The sequence below is a fragment of the Coregonus lavaretus genome, assembly GCF_964263955.1.
Source record: "Coregonus lavaretus genome assembly, chromosome: 2".
NCBI classification, from domain to species: domain Eukaryota; kingdom Metazoa; phylum Chordata; class Actinopteri; order Salmoniformes; family Salmonidae; genus Coregonus; species Coregonus lavaretus.
This window is the reverse complement of record NC_139989.1, coordinates 5144798-5161632: the sequence shown is the minus strand read 5'-3', so window position 1 is coordinate 5161632 and position 16835 is coordinate 5144798. Positions and strand designations below refer to the sequence as shown.

The 16835-nt window shown below is 41.8% G+C and overlaps 2 protein-coding genes across 2 annotated transcripts in view; one reads left to right on the top strand and one right to left on the bottom strand.

Annotated features, from left to right (window-relative positions):
- LOC311102751 (receptor activity-modifying protein 3-like) overlaps positions 1-5839 on the bottom strand; it is a 47196-nt gene extending 41357 nt beyond the window's left edge. Inside the window, exon 1 of the mRNA XM_084144137.1 lies at positions 5549-5839. Coding sequence (XP_084000263.1) covers positions 5549-5642 — 94 coding nt within the window. The 5' untranslated portion in view covers positions 5643-5839. The remainder of the gene's footprint in view (positions 1-5548) is intronic.
- Positions 5840-8438: 2599 nt separating this feature from the next.
- LOC311146358 (checkpoint protein HUS1-like) lies at positions 8439-15543 on the top strand. Its single transcript, XM_084182845.1, has 8 exons — positions 8439-8620; positions 9326-9453; positions 12851-13027; positions 13413-13520; positions 13686-13760; positions 14019-14118; positions 14269-14397; positions 14835-15543. The coding sequence occupies exons 1-8, from the start codon at positions 8569-8571 to the stop codon at positions 14915-14917; spliced, it is 852 nt and encodes a 283-aa protein (XP_084038971.1). The 5' UTR covers positions 8439-8568; the 3' UTR covers positions 14918-15543.
- The last annotated feature ends 1292 nt before the right edge of the window (positions 15544-16835 follow it).

The window sequence follows — 16835 nt, the reverse complement described above, 5'->3', positions numbered from 1 at the left end:
AAATGCACTCTAGCAAACTTCAGACGGGCCTGGACATGTACTGGCTTAAGCAGGGGGACACGTCTGGCACTGCAGGATTTGAGTCCCTGGCGGCGTAGTGTGTTACTGATGGTAGGCTTTGTTACTTTGGTCCCAGCTCTCTGCAGGTCATTCACTAGGTCCCCCCGTGTGGTTCTGGGATTTTTGCTCACCGTTCTTGTGATCATTTTGACCCCACGGGGTGAGATCTTGCGTGGAGCCCCAGATCGAGGGAGATTATCAGTGGTCTTGTATGTTTTCCATTTCCTAATAATTGCTCCCACAGTTGATTTCTTCAAACCAAGCTGCTTACCTATTGCAGATTCAGTCTTCCCAGCCTGGTGCAGGTCTACAATTTTGTTTCTGGTGTCTTTTGACAGCTCTTTGGTCTTGGCCATAGTGGAGTTTGGAGTGTGACTGTTTGAGGTTGTGGACAGGTGTCTTTTATACTGATAACAAGTTCAAACAGGTGCCATTAATACAGGTAACGAGTGGAGGACAGAGGAGCCTCTTAAAGAAGAAGTTACAGGTCTGTGAGAGCCAGAAATCTTGCTTGTTTGTAGGTGACCAAATACTTATTTTCCACCATAATTTGCAAATCAATTCATTAAAAATCCTACAATGTGATTTTCTGGATTTTTTTTTCTCAATTTGTCTGTCATAGTTGACGTGTACCTATGATGAAAATTACAGGTCTCTCTCATCTTTTTAAGTGGGAGAACTTGCACAATTGGTGGCTGACTAAATACTTTTTTTCCCCACTGTACGCACACACACACATAACACACACACGCATACCGACACAACACAACACACATACATACACATTACACACGCACACTCACACACTTTAACACTCATAATTTGCTGCTGCTACTCTGTTCTTTATTTTACTCTTATTATTAATATCTATCCTGATATCTAGTCACTTTTACTCTGCCTTCATATACATATCTACCTTAAGTACCTCGTACCTCTGCACATTGATCTGGTATTGGTACTCCCCGTATATAGCTGCACATTGATCTGGTACTGGTACTCCCTGTATATAGCTGCACATTGATCTGGTACTGGTACTCCCTGTATATACAGTTGAAGTCGGAAGTTTACATACACCTTAGCCAAATACATTTAAACTCAGTTTTTCACAATTCCTGACATTTAATCCTAGTAAAAATTCCATGTCTTAGGTCAGTTAGGATCACCACTTTATTTTAAGTATGTGAAATGTCAGAATAATAGTAGAGAGAATTATTTCTTTCAGCTTTTATTTCTTTCATCACATTCCCAGTGGGTCAGAAGTTTACATACACTCAATTAGTATTTGGTAGCATTGCCTTTAAATTGTTTAACTTGGGTCAAATGTTTCGGGTAGCCTTCCACAAGCTTCCCACAATAAGTTGGGTGAATTTTGGCCCATTCCTCCTGACAGAGCTGGTGTAATTGAGTCAGGTTTGTAGGCCTCCTTGCTCGCACACGCTTTTTCAGTTCTGCCCACACATTTTCTATAGGATTGAGGACAGGGCTTTGTGATGGCCACTCCAATACCTTGACTTTGTTGTCCTTAAGCCATTTTGCCACAACTTTGGAAGTATGCTTGGGATCATTGCCCATTTGGAAGACCCATTTGCGACCAAGCTTTAACTTCCTGACTGATGTCTTGAGATGTTGCTTCAATATATCCACATAATTTTCCTTCCTCATGATGCCATCTATTTTGTGAAGTGCACCATTCCCTCCTGCAGCAAAGCACCCACACAGCATGATGCTGCCACCCCCGTGCTTCACGGTTGGGATGGTGTTCTTCGGCTTGCAAGGCACCGCCTTTTTCCTCCAAACATAACGATGGTCATTATGGCCAAACAGTTCTATTTTTGTTTCATCAGACCAGAGGACATTTCTCCAAAAAGTACAATCTTTGTGCAGTTGCAAACCCTAGTCTGGCTTTTTTTATGGCGGTTTTGGAGCAATGGTTTCTTTTTTGCTGAGCGGCCTTTCAGGTTATGTCGATATAGGACTAATTTTACTGTGGATATAGATACTTTTGTACCTGTTTCCTCCAGCATCTTCACAAGGTCGTTTGCTGTTGTTCTGGTATTGATTTGCACTTTTCGCACCAAAGTACGTTCATCTCTAGAAGACAGAATGCGTCTCCTTCCTGAGCAGTATGACGGCTGCGTGGTCCCATGGTGTTTATACTTGCGTACTATTGTTTGTACAGATGAACGTGGTACCTTCAGGAGTTTGGAAATCGCTCCCAAGGATGAACTTGTGGAGGTCTACAAAAGAAATTCTGAGGTCTTGGCTGATTTCTTTTGATTTTCCCATGATGTCAAGCAAAGAGGCACTGAGTTTGAAGGTAGGCCTTGAAATACATCCACAGGTACACCTCCAATTGACTCAAATGATGTCAATTAGCCTATCAGAAGCTTCTAAAGCCATGACATCATTTTCTGGAATTTTCCAAGCTGTTTAAAGGCACAGTCAACTTAGTGTATGTAAACTTCTGACCCACCGGAATTGTGATACAGTGAATTATAAGTGAAATAATCTGTCTGTAAACAATTGTTGGAAAAATTACTTGTGTCATGCACAAAGTAGATGTCCTAACCGACTTGCCAAAACTATAGTTTGTTAACAAGAAATTTGTGGAGTGGTTGAAAAACAAGTTTTAATGACTCCAACCTAAGTGTATGTAAACCTCCTACTTCAACTGTAGCTACATTCTTGTGTATTTTATTTTACTCCTCTTGTTTCTATTTTATTTTTATTTTGTATTATTATTTTTTAACTCTGCATCGTTGGGAAGGGTTCGTAAGCAACAATTTCACTGTAAAGTCTACACAAGTTGTATTTTGCGCAAGTGACAAATCAAATTTGATTTGATTTGATTTACATTAATGTACTGTTAAACCAACGTTTATTTGGAATTTATGGTAACATACTGTACCATTTTTACAGTACTTTACAGGTAATTCGCTGCCAGTAAGTTACCGTAAAAACAACAGGATTTGTTTTTACAGTGTACGTAAAAACCATATTGAGGTGTGAAAAATGGCAATGAGGGTTCACCTCAGTTTCAATTCACACTGAGAGAACTCTCTTCCAGACGCCCACACAATCCAAGTGAGCGTACCACACTTCCACAAGTGAGCGTATCACACAGACACATGCAAACGAAACCTGGATTTATTCCTGGCCCACATATTCAAACTACTGTACCAGGAAGTAGAGGATAATAATGCTAAACATGTCGGCCTATTTCGAGAGATACGACATTATGGGTTACTTGCTTATCCTCAGGAGTGTGAGAGGAAAGCCGCGGCTGTTGGAGCTGATGCACACACACACACACACACACACACACACACACACACACACACACACACACACACACACACACACAGCACTCTGCATTCTACACTTTCCTTGGCTGATCCACAACACTGTTCCAACACTGCCCTCTTGCTGTGACAGTGGGAAGCCAAGCCAGAGGCCCGGGTTCCAACTGGGGGTTTCACTCATCAGGACTATTACATTATCGGAGGCAGTGACCCATTAACAGAGCAGCGCTATTGATTGAGTGCCTACTCAAGATGGAAGACACTGCTCATGCAAATACAGGAGCCATTTTTAAAACCTGGACAACCTGCAGAACTGAGATTTAGGTAGAGTACATTGACAACGTAGCACTTTGCCTCAGGACTAACATAACGTAGCAGGCGTAAAAGAAATGCCTGACGGGGTCCCCACATCTGGTTTTCAGGGGTAAAGGAAGTTAAATTGAAGATAATGTATCCCTGAAAACCGGATGTTTCCGGTTCTCCCCAACCCGCTGAGGGTGCCTCAGGACAGGTGTGAGTCTATATAGAGCTCCAGCTCAGCAGGGGACTTCATAACCTTGCAGTGGCGAAGTTCATAAGCCCACGGAGTGTATGGAAATTTAACGAGGTCATTGAAAGATTAATACAGCTTTGTACACGATTTTCACCGCTGTTGAGAGTGTGAATCCACATAAGGAAACTGACAAGACTTTTGAAGCATATAGCTACTAGCAACACTCTATTTCCATTAGTCTGGCTACTAGTACCAACCAAATGTAGACATTGCAGTATAATGGTATTATAGAGGAGTTTTCGAGCATGTACTGCATTATTTTTACAACGCTACACTGAGAGCAGCTGTGGCTGAAGAGCCTAAGGCTTTATCCTTGGTTATGGAATTCCGACGTCTCTTTTTGCCTAACCATTATTATCTGCTAATTCAAGTAAACAGACCTTACTCAGTGGAGCAATGCTAATTGTGCTGCAGCACTGATGTAATGACATAATCTTTCATAAATACATTTTACAACATATAAATCATAGTCCCCCTGTGCCCCATACAGTTGGATTCATGCAGCTTTTGAGGATATCATGCATGCATGTAAGAGTTCCCATTTGGGTTGTAAACCTCAAAACCTGCCTTTGCATTTTCCACTGTACATCTGCTATTTTGCTGCACATAGCCTACAAGGCAGGTATCCAGGAGAGTTCTGGCCAGTTTTGGGGACTTTAGTATATCCCTGACCCATAATCTTTCGGCCTCAGCTCTGAATCTAAGCTATTGGGTTTATGGAGGTGGGTTCCTGTACAAGTCTCCCCCTGATGAGAGAACCAGAAAAAAATCCTCCCCAAAGAAAGATTAATCTCGACACCGGGACAATAAACATGAATTTGGGGTAACTGAAAGATATTAATGATTTCTAATCATTACAGACAATCGTATAGGCTGCATAACCCCTTTCAATCGACATCCATCGTCATCATCCGTTAAAGGAAAATTCAAGATATATGACTTTCAAAATACAGAAATACAGCCAGTATGATGCATTTTGCATCATATGATGCAAAACGGAGCATCCTATGATGCAAAATCTATCATACTGGCTGTATTTCTTCAAGTTACATATCTTGAAAACTTGATTGCTGACATGCAAAACATGTTGGGACTATATCAACAATGGACTAATGAAACAAATACCAAAATATAGTTTTTGGGTGGAATTTTCCTTTAAAGGCATATTTTCTGAACATAATACTGGTATGGAGCTTCTTATATTGTTTAATGAATTCTAATGGCATTTTATCATAGGCCTACAGTCATTTACATAGCCACCAGGGTCAAGAGACAGGTGGTGTTAGGTTGGCTATTGACTATATTCGATCAAATATATGATGAAATCATATGAAATTCATGAAGACATTGATCAATGATTATTAGCCTTTTTAAAGATGATAGGCCATGCAACTAAAATGTCTAATTGGCTGCAGAATTAACATTGACAGCAGATTTGAATCAAAAGGATCTGAGAATTATTAATATGTTGTTATGCATTTTCCATTAATTTATTCCATGATATGAACCCATTTCAAACAGACGCAACACGCAAAGAAATAGGCTATTAAATCCCTAAGAAATAGTTTATTTTAATAATCTAGAAAACTATCCGACTACATAATATGCAAATAAAATACAACAGAATACTCACCCAAAATTCCAACAACTAAAAGTTTCAACACAGCCAAAGCATTTGTATCCATCACGTCGTGAATAAAGGTCCCACACACACGATTCAGATGCATTCAATGATATCTCAGCTGGGAGATAAATGTCTGTGGCAAACCATAATTATCCAAATTCACTGAAAGCACCGGCGCGCAAGTTCCTTCATAGTTCACGAGTCTGTCGTCACAAAATTGCCAGCCCGTGTTCGAAACTTCGAACTCCGCCACACCTCCTCAAATCTGGCCCCTCCGATCAAACCTCCACATGAGCTTGCCTGCACATCTCGTTGTTAAAATGACTTCTGCGCTCCCTTGCATCCTTTCAGACGGATGGTGGGAGGGAGGGAGAAAGGAGGAGAGAGGGAGGGAGAAAGGAGGAGAGAGGAAGAGAGAGGAAGGGAGAGGAAGGGGACGATCTATCTCATTCCATATGCAAGAAAGCATGAAATGGACAATTTAATATGAATGATATGATAACGATTTTACTGTGTGACTCATTTACATTTTATAATGGCTTTCTCTGCATTGTTGGGAAGGGCCCTTAAGTAAGCATTTAACTCTTAGTCCATACCTGCTGTTTATGAAGCATGTGACGAATAACATTTGATTTGATTAGAAGAATAAGACGTTTTACGCTTTTGTAAATGCTTTATAGATTATTACATTACATTTTATATTGGATTATTAATTCTTATGCAATGTTTTTGAATGCTATAATATTTCTATACATGTCCATAAATGTTAATAAATAATTAAATACTTGTTTATTAATAGGTCTACTATGTAGGCCTACGCTAGGCTATATTTAGATGTGTCATGAAAGTTATTATAAAATATTACCGCCTATACCTAAGGAAAAGTAGCCTAGTATAAAATAAAAACAACATTTTGCTTAGCGCCCCCAAAAGGCTCTGACTGTATGTGTGGGTATGGATGTGGGTACGCAGACCCACGAGCCACTGTGGCCCCTCGTGATGAGTTCAGATTTGTTGTGGCCCCCACCCCCATCAAAGTGGCCCATCCCTGATCTAGGCCATCTTCTACATTATTATCCAAACATTTTAACCTGTCAAATGCTGTAATTCAAAGAAATGCATGCAAGATCAAATCCATAGCTTATGTTGGGAATATCAAAAAAGTACTTCAAACTATATCAAATTGTACAAAGTTTAGATATTCATTTTCATAAAGATGCAAATGCTTTATTTGACTCAGGGATTCCATCCAGGAATAAAAGCAACCCGAGCGCTATCTTGAGGATTACCTGAGAAATGTCTCAGTGGGAGAGTTTGAAATGAGGGGAGGGCTGGAGTGAGTGGGGAATGGCGTCCCTTGAGAAGGCAAGAACGACATGTATGTCAGGAGAAGTGCAGTATTATCATAAGGAGACGTATACTTGGATTACGGAGGAGGAATGGAGGGAAAAAGAGAGGCAGAGGAAGTTGAAGAGAGAGAGGGAGGAAGAGGGTGAGCTTGAATTGGTAAAAAATTGAGGGAAAAAGGGAGATGGTTTGTTGAAGAAGAATGGTAGAAAGTGTAAGAAGAGTGAGCTGTACGCCGGATTAAATACAAGAGGAGAAATGGAAGTGAATGAGGGCAAAGTATCGGAGGTGGTAGGTATGGTGAAGTTCTCAGAGCCCGAGGCTTGCACCGAGGTTCAGGAAAAAGATGAGTCTGTGATGATAGGAGTGAAATGTTTTGAAAAAGTGGACCCTTGCCTTTTGGCTGATCCATTTGTGGTTTCAGGGTGTGTGAAAACGGAGTTAGGTGCTTTGGAATAGTGAAGGTAACCCGAAGTGGTCTTGTGATAATTGTTTGTGTTTCTGTTGGTCAGAGGGAGCAGGCGCTCTGCATCACGCCATTGAAAGGATTGATTATTGGGGTAGTGGTAAATGTGAAAGTGGACCAACTGAAGGGGAAGATTCCTGGTGTTTGTGATGCTCGTCGTTTGGTGCGACACAGACAGGGTGGCGTGAGTGGAGAAACAGAAAAGTCGTTGTCTGTTCTTTTGAGTTCTGATGTTGAATCTTTGCCCGACAAAGTGATGTTAGGATATGTCAGTTATCCCGTACAAGCTTTTGTACCGAATACATTGCGTTGTTACAGGTGTCAAGCTTATGGGCATGTGGCAGCTGTGTGTAGGAGGGAGGTTCCTAGGTGTGAGAAGTGTGCAGAAGGCCATGAGACAAAGGTATGTGTAGCATTGGGGAAAGAAGCGGTATGTGTTAATTGTAAAGGTGCCCATGGGGCTGGGGATCAGAAATGTCCGGTGAGAGGCAGGTTGAGGTTACCAGGTACCAGTACCAGTAATGCAGAAGTTGTCATATGCTGAGGGAGTGAAGAAAGTAGAGGAAGATGGGTGAAGGGGGAGGGATCCTTTGAGGAGTGGTGTGAGTAGTAGATCTGAACTAGTACAGAGGGATAGGCCGACAAGTGATATATGCTTCAGTAAGATTGGATTTTTAGCGTTTACAGCAATGGTTATCAACTGTACTGCAGGGATGGAATGTAAGTCGCAGAAGATTGAGGTTGTGGTGGCAGCTGCAGAGAAGTATTTGGGTGTATGAGCTTTTATGTCAGAAGAGTTACGTTGTGTGTTGAGTAGTGGTGTCCCGTCCTTTCAGGCTGTTGGCCTGAGGTACGACTAGATAGATTTAGTGGAGTAGGGTGGTGGGTTTTTAATGAGTGTAGGGTTAGATGGTATTTCTTCTCTTTTTTTCAAGCAAAGTATAAGGGAGTTATACTCCAGTCTAGTTGGTGGCAGTAATGCAACATTTTTTGGATGCCAACCGCCGTTAAACCTCATCGAAGAAGAAGAAACGTCTCAGTGCAGCCAAATGAAATAGGAAATGAAAAGGCAAAATACTTGTTTCTCCGGGAAAGTATAACGGGGAAGTACCATTGGCGCGCGGGCCAAATTGACCGTCACAACAAAACTTTTTGCTCTATACTACTCTCGCAGGAAATATTAGTTTTTTTTTTCCCAGTTAGAATAAAATTGAAGATGAAGTTCCGAGCAAAAATTATTGATGTTGGTTGTCTTAATCATTTCACACGTAAGTCCTCTACTGTAATGTTGCTCTTGTGTAGCTAGCTAGTATTAAGCATTGATTGCTAGCTAATAACGTCAGCAGCTAGGCTAACTAGGCTTCACATAAAGATGAACAATTATACCAACTACTTGCTATCAAGCGTTACGTGTTTCACTTGCAAGAGAAAATGAATGGTTGGTGCGGGTGCTGTCTGTTGGTTCTAAATCAAAGAAGTGGGCTGTTTACTAAACTAGCTCAAAGACACTGATACAAAGATTTGTATAACTAACTTTAAACCTCATTGTTCTATCTGTGACTGATAGAACATCTTTTCCAAAGAGGATTGACCATGACCAACCGTCTCTGACTCGGTTTTGGTTAGATGGATACAGCCTTTGTCAGAATGGACTTTTCGTGACAGGATACTTACGCAGTAGGTTAGGTAAATTAACGTAGCAGGTAAGGATAATTCTGTTAAGGTTAGGGAAAGGGTTAGCTAAAATGCAACAACAACAAAAAATCATTTGCCCAACGAGACGAGATTTGGAAGATGACCTCGCGACATGACATGTTTATCAATTGAACCCTGTACCGACCAAGAGGTAAACAGGCAATTTCTATGCTTAAGGTCCAGACAGGGTAGAGATAGACAGAACCCCTCATGAATTTTCTCTTGCGAGTCGAACATGCAACACTTGCTAGCATTTCACTTTCATTTCTCCCCATCAGGTGTGGTGAATACCATCTCTAAACTAACGAAGACATGCATCCTGCGACTAACTCCACACAACCTATATTTTGTACTGTCTGGTAAGGTAGCCAGCGGAGGAGTCGGCATGTGGTGTGAATTATCTCAGGTACATGCCCATGCAATACAATATGTCTATTTCTACCAATGAGTTGTACTTTGATAGCTCACACAATTATGTTTTTAATACTCTCAATTGTTACATGTAGGGCTATGTATTATGCATTGGACACTGTTGTCCACTCTTTTAAAAGTAATTTCGCATGTGAAAGGAGCAGAACAGAAACTCCATTATATGGAAATAACCTCTTTTAGAATCTGAAAGTGAAATAAATACTTAGTCTCGTCTCTAACATGTAGGCTCGGCATTCCCGAACAATCCCATTCCAATCAAATACAATTGTATTTGTCACATGCACCGAATACAACAGGTGTAGACCTTACCGTGAAATGCTTACTTACAAGCCCTTAACCAACAATGCAGTTTTAAGAAAAATAAGAGTAAAGAAAATATTTACTAAATAAACTAAAGTTTAAAAAAATAAGAGTAACAATTAAATAACAATAACGAGGATATATACGGGGGGTACGGGTACAAGTCAATGTGCGGGGGTACAGGTTAGTCGAGGTAATATGTACATGTCGGTAAGGGTAAAGTGACTATGCATAGATAATAAACAGCGAGTAGCAGCAATGTAAAGGGGGGAGGGTCAATCAATGCAAATAGTCCGGATAGCCATTTGATTAGCTGTTCAGCAGTCTAATGGCTTGGGGGTAGAAGCTGTTAAGAAGCCTTTTTGACCTAGACTTGGCGCTCCGGTACCGCTTGCCGTGAGGTAGCAGAGAGAACAGTCTATGACCAGGGTGGCTGGAGTCTTTGGCAATTTTTAGGGCTTTCCTCTGACACCGCCTAGTATAGAGGTCCTGGATGGCAGGAAGTTTGACCCTAGTGATGTACTGGGCTGTACGCACTACCCTCTGTAGCACCTTGCGGTCGGAGGCCGAGGAGTTGCCATACCAGGCGGTGATGCAACAAGTCAGGATGCTCGCGATGGTGCAGCTGTTTAACTTTTTGAAGATCTCAATCTTTTCTGTCTCCTGAGGTGGAATAGGCCTTGTCGTGCCTTCTTCACGACGGTCTTGGTGTGTTTGGACCATGATAGTTTGTTGGTGATGTGGACACCAAGGAACTTGACGCTCTCAACCTGCTCCACTACAGCCCTGTCGATGAGAATGGGAGCGTGCTCGGTCCTCCTTTTCCTGTAGTCCACGATCATCTATTTTGTCTTGATCACGTTGAGGGAGAGGTTGTTGTCCTGGTACCACACTTCCAGGTCTCTGACCTCCCTATAGGCTGTCTCATCATTATCGGTGATCAGTCCTACTACCGTTGTGTCGTCGGCAAACTTAATGATGGTGTTGGAGTCGTGCGCGGCCACACAGTCATGAGTGAACAGGGAGTACAGGAGGGGACTGAGCACGCACCCCTGAGGGGCCCCCATGTTGAAGATCAGTGTGGCAGATGTTGTTGCCTATCCTTAACACCTGGGTGGCGGCCCGTCAGGAAGTCCAGGATCCAGTTGCAGAGGGAGTTGTTTAGTCCCAGGGTCCTTAGCTTAGTGATGAGCTTTGAGGACACTATGGTGTTGAACGCTGAGCTGTAGTCAATGAACAGCATTCTCACGTAGGTGTTACTTTTGTCCAGGTGGGAAAGGGCAGTGTGGAGTGCAATAGAGATTGCATCATCTGTGGATCTGTTGGGGTGGTATGCGAATTGGAGTGGGTCTATGGTTTCTGGGATGATGGTGTTGATGTGAGCCATGACCAGCCTTTCAAAGCACTTCATGGCTACAGACGTGAGTGCTACGGGTCGGTAGTCATTTAGGCAGGTTCCCTTGGTATTCTTGGGCACAGGGACTATGGTGGTCTGCTTGAAACATGTAGGTATTACAGACTTGGTCAGGGACAGGTTGAAATGTCAGTGAAGACACTTGCCAGTTGGTCAGTGTATGCTCTGAGTACACATCCTGGTAATCCGTCTGGCCCTGCAGCCTTGTGAATGTTGCCTGTGTAAAGGACTCACTCACATCAGCTACGGAGAGCGTGATCACAGTCGGCCGGAACAGCTGGTCATCTCATGCATACTTCAATGTTGCTTGACTGGGCTTCCCTTTGTAGTCCGTAATAGTTTGCAAGCCCTGCCACATCCGACGAGTGTCAGAGCCGGTGTAGTGCGATTCAATCTTAGTCCTGTATTGAAGCTTTGCCTGTTTGATGGTTCGCCGCAGGGCATAGCGGGATTTCTTGTAAGCGTGTGGGTTAGAGTCCCGCTCCTTGAAAGTGGCAGCTCTACCCTTTAGCTCAGTGCGGATGTTGCCTGTAATCCATGGCTTCTGGTTGGGATATGTACATACGGTCACTGTGGGGATGACGTTATAGATGCACTTATTGATAAAGCCGATGACTGATGTGGTGTACTCCTCAATGCCATCGGAAGAATCCCGGAACATATTCCAGTCTGTGCTAGCAAAACAGTCCTGTAGCTTAGCATCTGCATCATCTGACCACTTCCATATTGAGCAAGTCACTGGTACGTCCTGCTTTAGTTTTTGCTTGTAAGCAGGAATCAGGAGGATATAATTATGGTCAGATTTGCCAAATGGAGGGCGAGGGAGAGCTTTGTACGCGTCTCTGTGTGTGGAGTAAAGGTAGTCTAGTTTTTTTCCTCTGGTTGCACATGTGACATGCTGGTAAAAGTTAGGTAAAACGGATTTAAGTTTCCCTGCATTAAAGTCCCCGGCCACTAGGAGCGCCGCCTCTGGATGAGCATTTTCTTGTTTGCTAATGGCCTTTATACCGCTCGTTGAGTGCGATCTTAGTGCCAGCATCGGTTTGTGGTGGTAAATACACAGCTACGAAAAATATAGATGAAAACTCTCTTGGTAAATAGTGTGGTCTACAGCTTATCATGAGATACTCTACCTCAGGCGAGCAAAACCTAGAGACTTCTTTAATATTAGATTTTGCGCACCAGCTGTTATTGACAAATAGACACAGACCACCATCCCTTGTCTTACTGGAGGCAGCTGTTCTGTCTTGCCAATGCACAGAAAACCCAGCCAACTGTATATTATCCATGTCGTCGTTCATCCACGACTCGGTGAAACATAAGGTGTTACAGTTTTTTATGTCCCGTTGGTAGGATAGTCTTGAACGAACTCATCCAGTTTATTCTCCAATCATTACAAGTCAGAATGTTGAAATGGTGAAAACTTAATTTCAACTTACTTTACCTGTTGTCCACCGATTTTGTCCCTATGCTGGAGGTAATGTGAGACAAAATATCCACAGGGAAGCGTTATCAACCTGCTGGTCTGTATATTGTTTTTTTGCACGTGGCAAACACTTGCACAATAACACTTGCACAATAGAGACTCTTGTGTTCACTAGTGTCTGCTCTATACTTATCCAACAAGCCATTCTCCATTTGTATTGTATTTGTCCAGGCCAACTTCTTTGATGAGTATCAGCTGGAAGGTGTGGCGCCCGACACTAATGAGATCTGCCTAGAGGTGACCCCTGAGAACCTGTCCAGGGCTCTGAGAACCTCTCAGAATGCCAAGTGTGTGAAGATCAAGCTAACCAAGAAGCACTGTCCTTGTCTCACTCTCGCTGCAGACCTGGTAAGAGTTACAGCAATTACATCCAATTTGTCTGCTTCAAAACTATCAACACTCACTGGGCTGTGTTGATTTTGATGTGTAATTCTGTTGACTATATTGTCCATGTTTGTAAGTGACTACTTTGACATGTCAGTCAGTATATAACACTTTTCTAACAAACAGGCTTACATTTAACACAAAATAAATGAAACTATGTCTTAACCCCCTTAAAAGCAAGAAAACTTCTCCAGGTAGGAAATAACCTTGAGGGGAACCAAACTTCATAGAGGCAGCTCATCCTCCTCTGGCTGGCTGTCTAGAAGTTTGAATACGTCAGCAAGGCCTAACACCAGCGAAGAAGTTAAGTCATTTTATCTTTCCCCGCCCTCTTATTCTTCCCTGTTAGCCGACACTTTCCAGCATCAGTCGAGTTGTCACCCATGACATCCCGGTGGACGTGATACCCAGAAGGCTTTGGCATGACTTCAAAGAGCCCAGCATGCCAGACTTTGACGTGAGTACCAGAGCCACTGGATCCCGGTCTCGTTCTGCCGTAGCCAACTCTAAAGCAGAACCAGACTGGCATCCAGGCAAGTCCTCTGAAGTAATGCCAATTTAACACATCAGGTGGACTGTTATTTAATTTGTTGTAATGATACCTATATCAAATGCTTTGCAGGTGAGCATATATTTGCCTCCACTGAAGACTATGAAAAATGTTGTGGATCGAATGAAGAATCTTTCTAACTTTCTGGTAAGAGACCGTTTACCATGAGCTCAGATAATTTTACACATGCCCCCAACATGCTTTGATATATTTGTTAAAATATCTTCAGTGTAGGTTTAATAAAAAATAAAAAATAAAGTATAACATTGTTTGGAAGTCACAGGTATGTCACAATCTCCTTTAAAGTAACATAAAATAGAGCTATTAAAGTAACATAAAATAAAGCTATTTGTAGATTGGAATATTAGCTTTCAATACAAAGTTCCGTTGCCCTCTACGTCCTAGGTGATGGAGGCCAACCTGAATGGAGAGATGAACCTGAAGATTGAAACCGACTTGGTGTCTGTCACCACCCACTTCAAAGACCTGGGAAATCCTCCTTGGGGTAGGTGCATCCCCGTCATTTGGGTCGTTTGCATTAAGGCACACCGTAGCTAAATCATTTTGAAAAAGCTCATGTTAGCCATGGCATCAAACTGGAGCCTGTCTTAGGGCTTTTACTCATTTCAGTCTTGTCTCTCTTGGCCCCCTTCAGGTGACGATGGTTCCCAAGGGCGCAGTCAGAGCAGGGACCCTGAGGTCATGGCCCACACCCGCGTGGACATCCGCAAGCTGCAGCAGTTCCTCATGGGCCAGCAGGTCAACCCTAGCAAGGCCATGTGCAGTGAGTCAACTCTCATAGACTTTCTACTAATATTAACCATGTTGACCAATTAATCAGCACCTCTAATTTTCAATGTCACCAACCCTGGTCCCAGAGACCCACAAGGTGATGCAGGCTTTTGTTCCAACCCAGCCCTAAAGTAACTGATTTGCCGCACAAGGCCTGCACACCATGTATCTCTTTAGGACCAGGGTCAGTGGAGACTGGATTATACCATCTGATGACCGACAGAGAGCCTTGACTGTACCAGTGAGTTACGGTTACATCATCTTCTGTGATGCTTAATCAGATGCATCACTATATTATGAGTTGTGATGTGGACATTCATTTAATTGTGTGAGAGAGAGAAACTAATTGTGAGACTTGTGTCATAAGAAAGATCCACTGTAAACTCCATGATTGCAGATCACTGATGAGCGTTCTATTATCCCCACCAGATATTGTCCACAAGAGGATCATTCATTTGATTCTGCTGCACGAAGACGTGTCTCTGCAGTACTTCATCCCAGCGGTGGCCTAACAAGACAAACGTTGTCTATCACAAAAGTCAGCTGAGAAGGTGGAGTTTGTTTTCTTTAGGATCAAAGGTTGACCATCCCTCCTACTGGAGAGCTACTGTGTAGGCATGCTTTTGCTCCAACCCCATCGTAACACACCTCATTCAGCTAATCAAGGTTCTAATGAGCAGTAGAATCAGGTGGTGTGCTAGTTAAGGGTTGGAGAGAAAGCTTGCAGGAGCGTAGCTGTCCAGGAGGAGGAATGGGCGATCCTAGACTACACATTCATTTGAGAAGTGCTGGTTGATTTTAAGATGACATGAAAAGGTGTGAAAAGCTTGTAAATCAACACTGCTGTCATGCACTTCCAAAATAATAACTTTGTGATTACATATTCTAAGTGGAAGCTCATGAATTTCATCTTTAAAATGTAAATGGTGTACTCTTAGACCTGGAACAAAGTTTGTATATTATAGTTTAGTATTTTATTTAATATGCTTACAAACCTCAAGGCCTTAAATGTATTGTCTATGTATGTTGCTACAGTATTGTTTTACTGTACATAGTTTAATAATTCCACTCAAGATGTGGCTGCCTTTATGGATTATATGTACTATATGTATTGTTGATAAAACATTTTTTTATTGTAGATCACTTGTTATTTGTAGTGAAGAAATGTGTTCAGGTCATTGTATATAGGAATATAGAGGCAGATTGAAGGATAAGGACACTTTGGAAATCTTAAATGACCCCTTGCAAAAGATACGCTACCAGTCTGTACAATGCATGTTATCTTGTAATAGTATAGGCATAGTTTGTCAGTTGATAGGTTGTGTTCGATAGTGCAACAAATTAAATCTCCACAGATATTATTATGCAAAGGAAATAATTTGTATAGCTTTTTTGGGGTCCCTAGATTAATTTGAATATAGTTGCGCACACAGTTGATGCTGGACACGCCAAAGGACCTTAGACATACACAAAGAGAGTACTGAAGTCAAAAGATTGGAAAATGCTTGTCTAATGCTATTTAATGTATCTGGATAGTGGTAACATAACAAAAATGTTTGCCAAGCAAAAGGCTAGTCAAAGTCCACAGTGGGAGGGGGCAGAGAAGAAACCAGGAGTTCCACAACTGACTAAACCAATCAAGTGTAATTCCCACTGCTTTCGGACCAACCCAGAGTAAAAGCTTTGTTGCACATTATTTATACGGTCGTACGGATTCGACACTTTGCGTTATGGTTTGTAATTGTACAGTTTTCACGTAGTGGGTAGAATGTCGTATATTAATGTCATATATCCACGCTTTGGCCGATTTACTGTTTACTGCACGTAAGTTAGAAGTTTGCAAGCACAACTGTAGAGCTGTGGTGCACGCTGGGAATGATCATGAATATTCATGAGCTCAAATAAAACAAGCGTTTTCATTGGACTGTAAAATGAATTAGTGAAATCCAAGTTTTGTTTCGTTGTTAGTGGGAATAGTTGACATATGGCTTTTGGTCTAGTTAGATTGAGTTAAGCCAAATATGTTTGTATATTCCTTTTCTGATTATGGTTATAACTAGCAAGTATTACAAGATGTATGATAACATAAATATCCGTCAATGCAAGTTACGAGAAACACGTTTCTTCTGTTTCTAAAAGACTAGTCAAATTGTGTAGTGAGCGGGTTGGGGTCACATGTGAGGACTCTACATAACTGACTGTAAGCGATATCAATCGTTTAAACCCACTACAATCGGACCAGTCAAAAACGTTCGCATCATCATACTAATTTATATGGACATGAACAAATGTCGTTTTTAGTCATGGTTAGTGAAATTGTAGAAACGTATATATGAACTGTATATTTTTTCCACCATTACATTTAGTACAATGATTGCTCGCTAAAATAGATACAATATTTTTTAGAAATAATTTAGATTTTCTTTGGAG

What these genes read in the sequence shown, in the direction of transcription:
- LOC311146358 (XM_084182845.1), top strand. Translation starts at nt 8,569, where the DNA reads ATGAAGTTCCGAGCAAAAATTATTGATGTTGGTTGTCTTAATCATTTC. An exon ending in AGAATCTTTCTAACTTTCTG is followed by an intron (nt 13,761 to 14,018) that starts GTAAGAGACCGT and finishes TCTACGTCCTAG; the next exon opens with GTGATGGAGGCCAACCTGAA. An exon ending in CCCTAGCAAGGCCATGTGCA is followed by an intron (nt 14,398 to 14,834) that starts GTGAGTCAACTC and finishes TATCCCCACCAG; the next exon opens with ATATTGTCCACAAGAGGATC.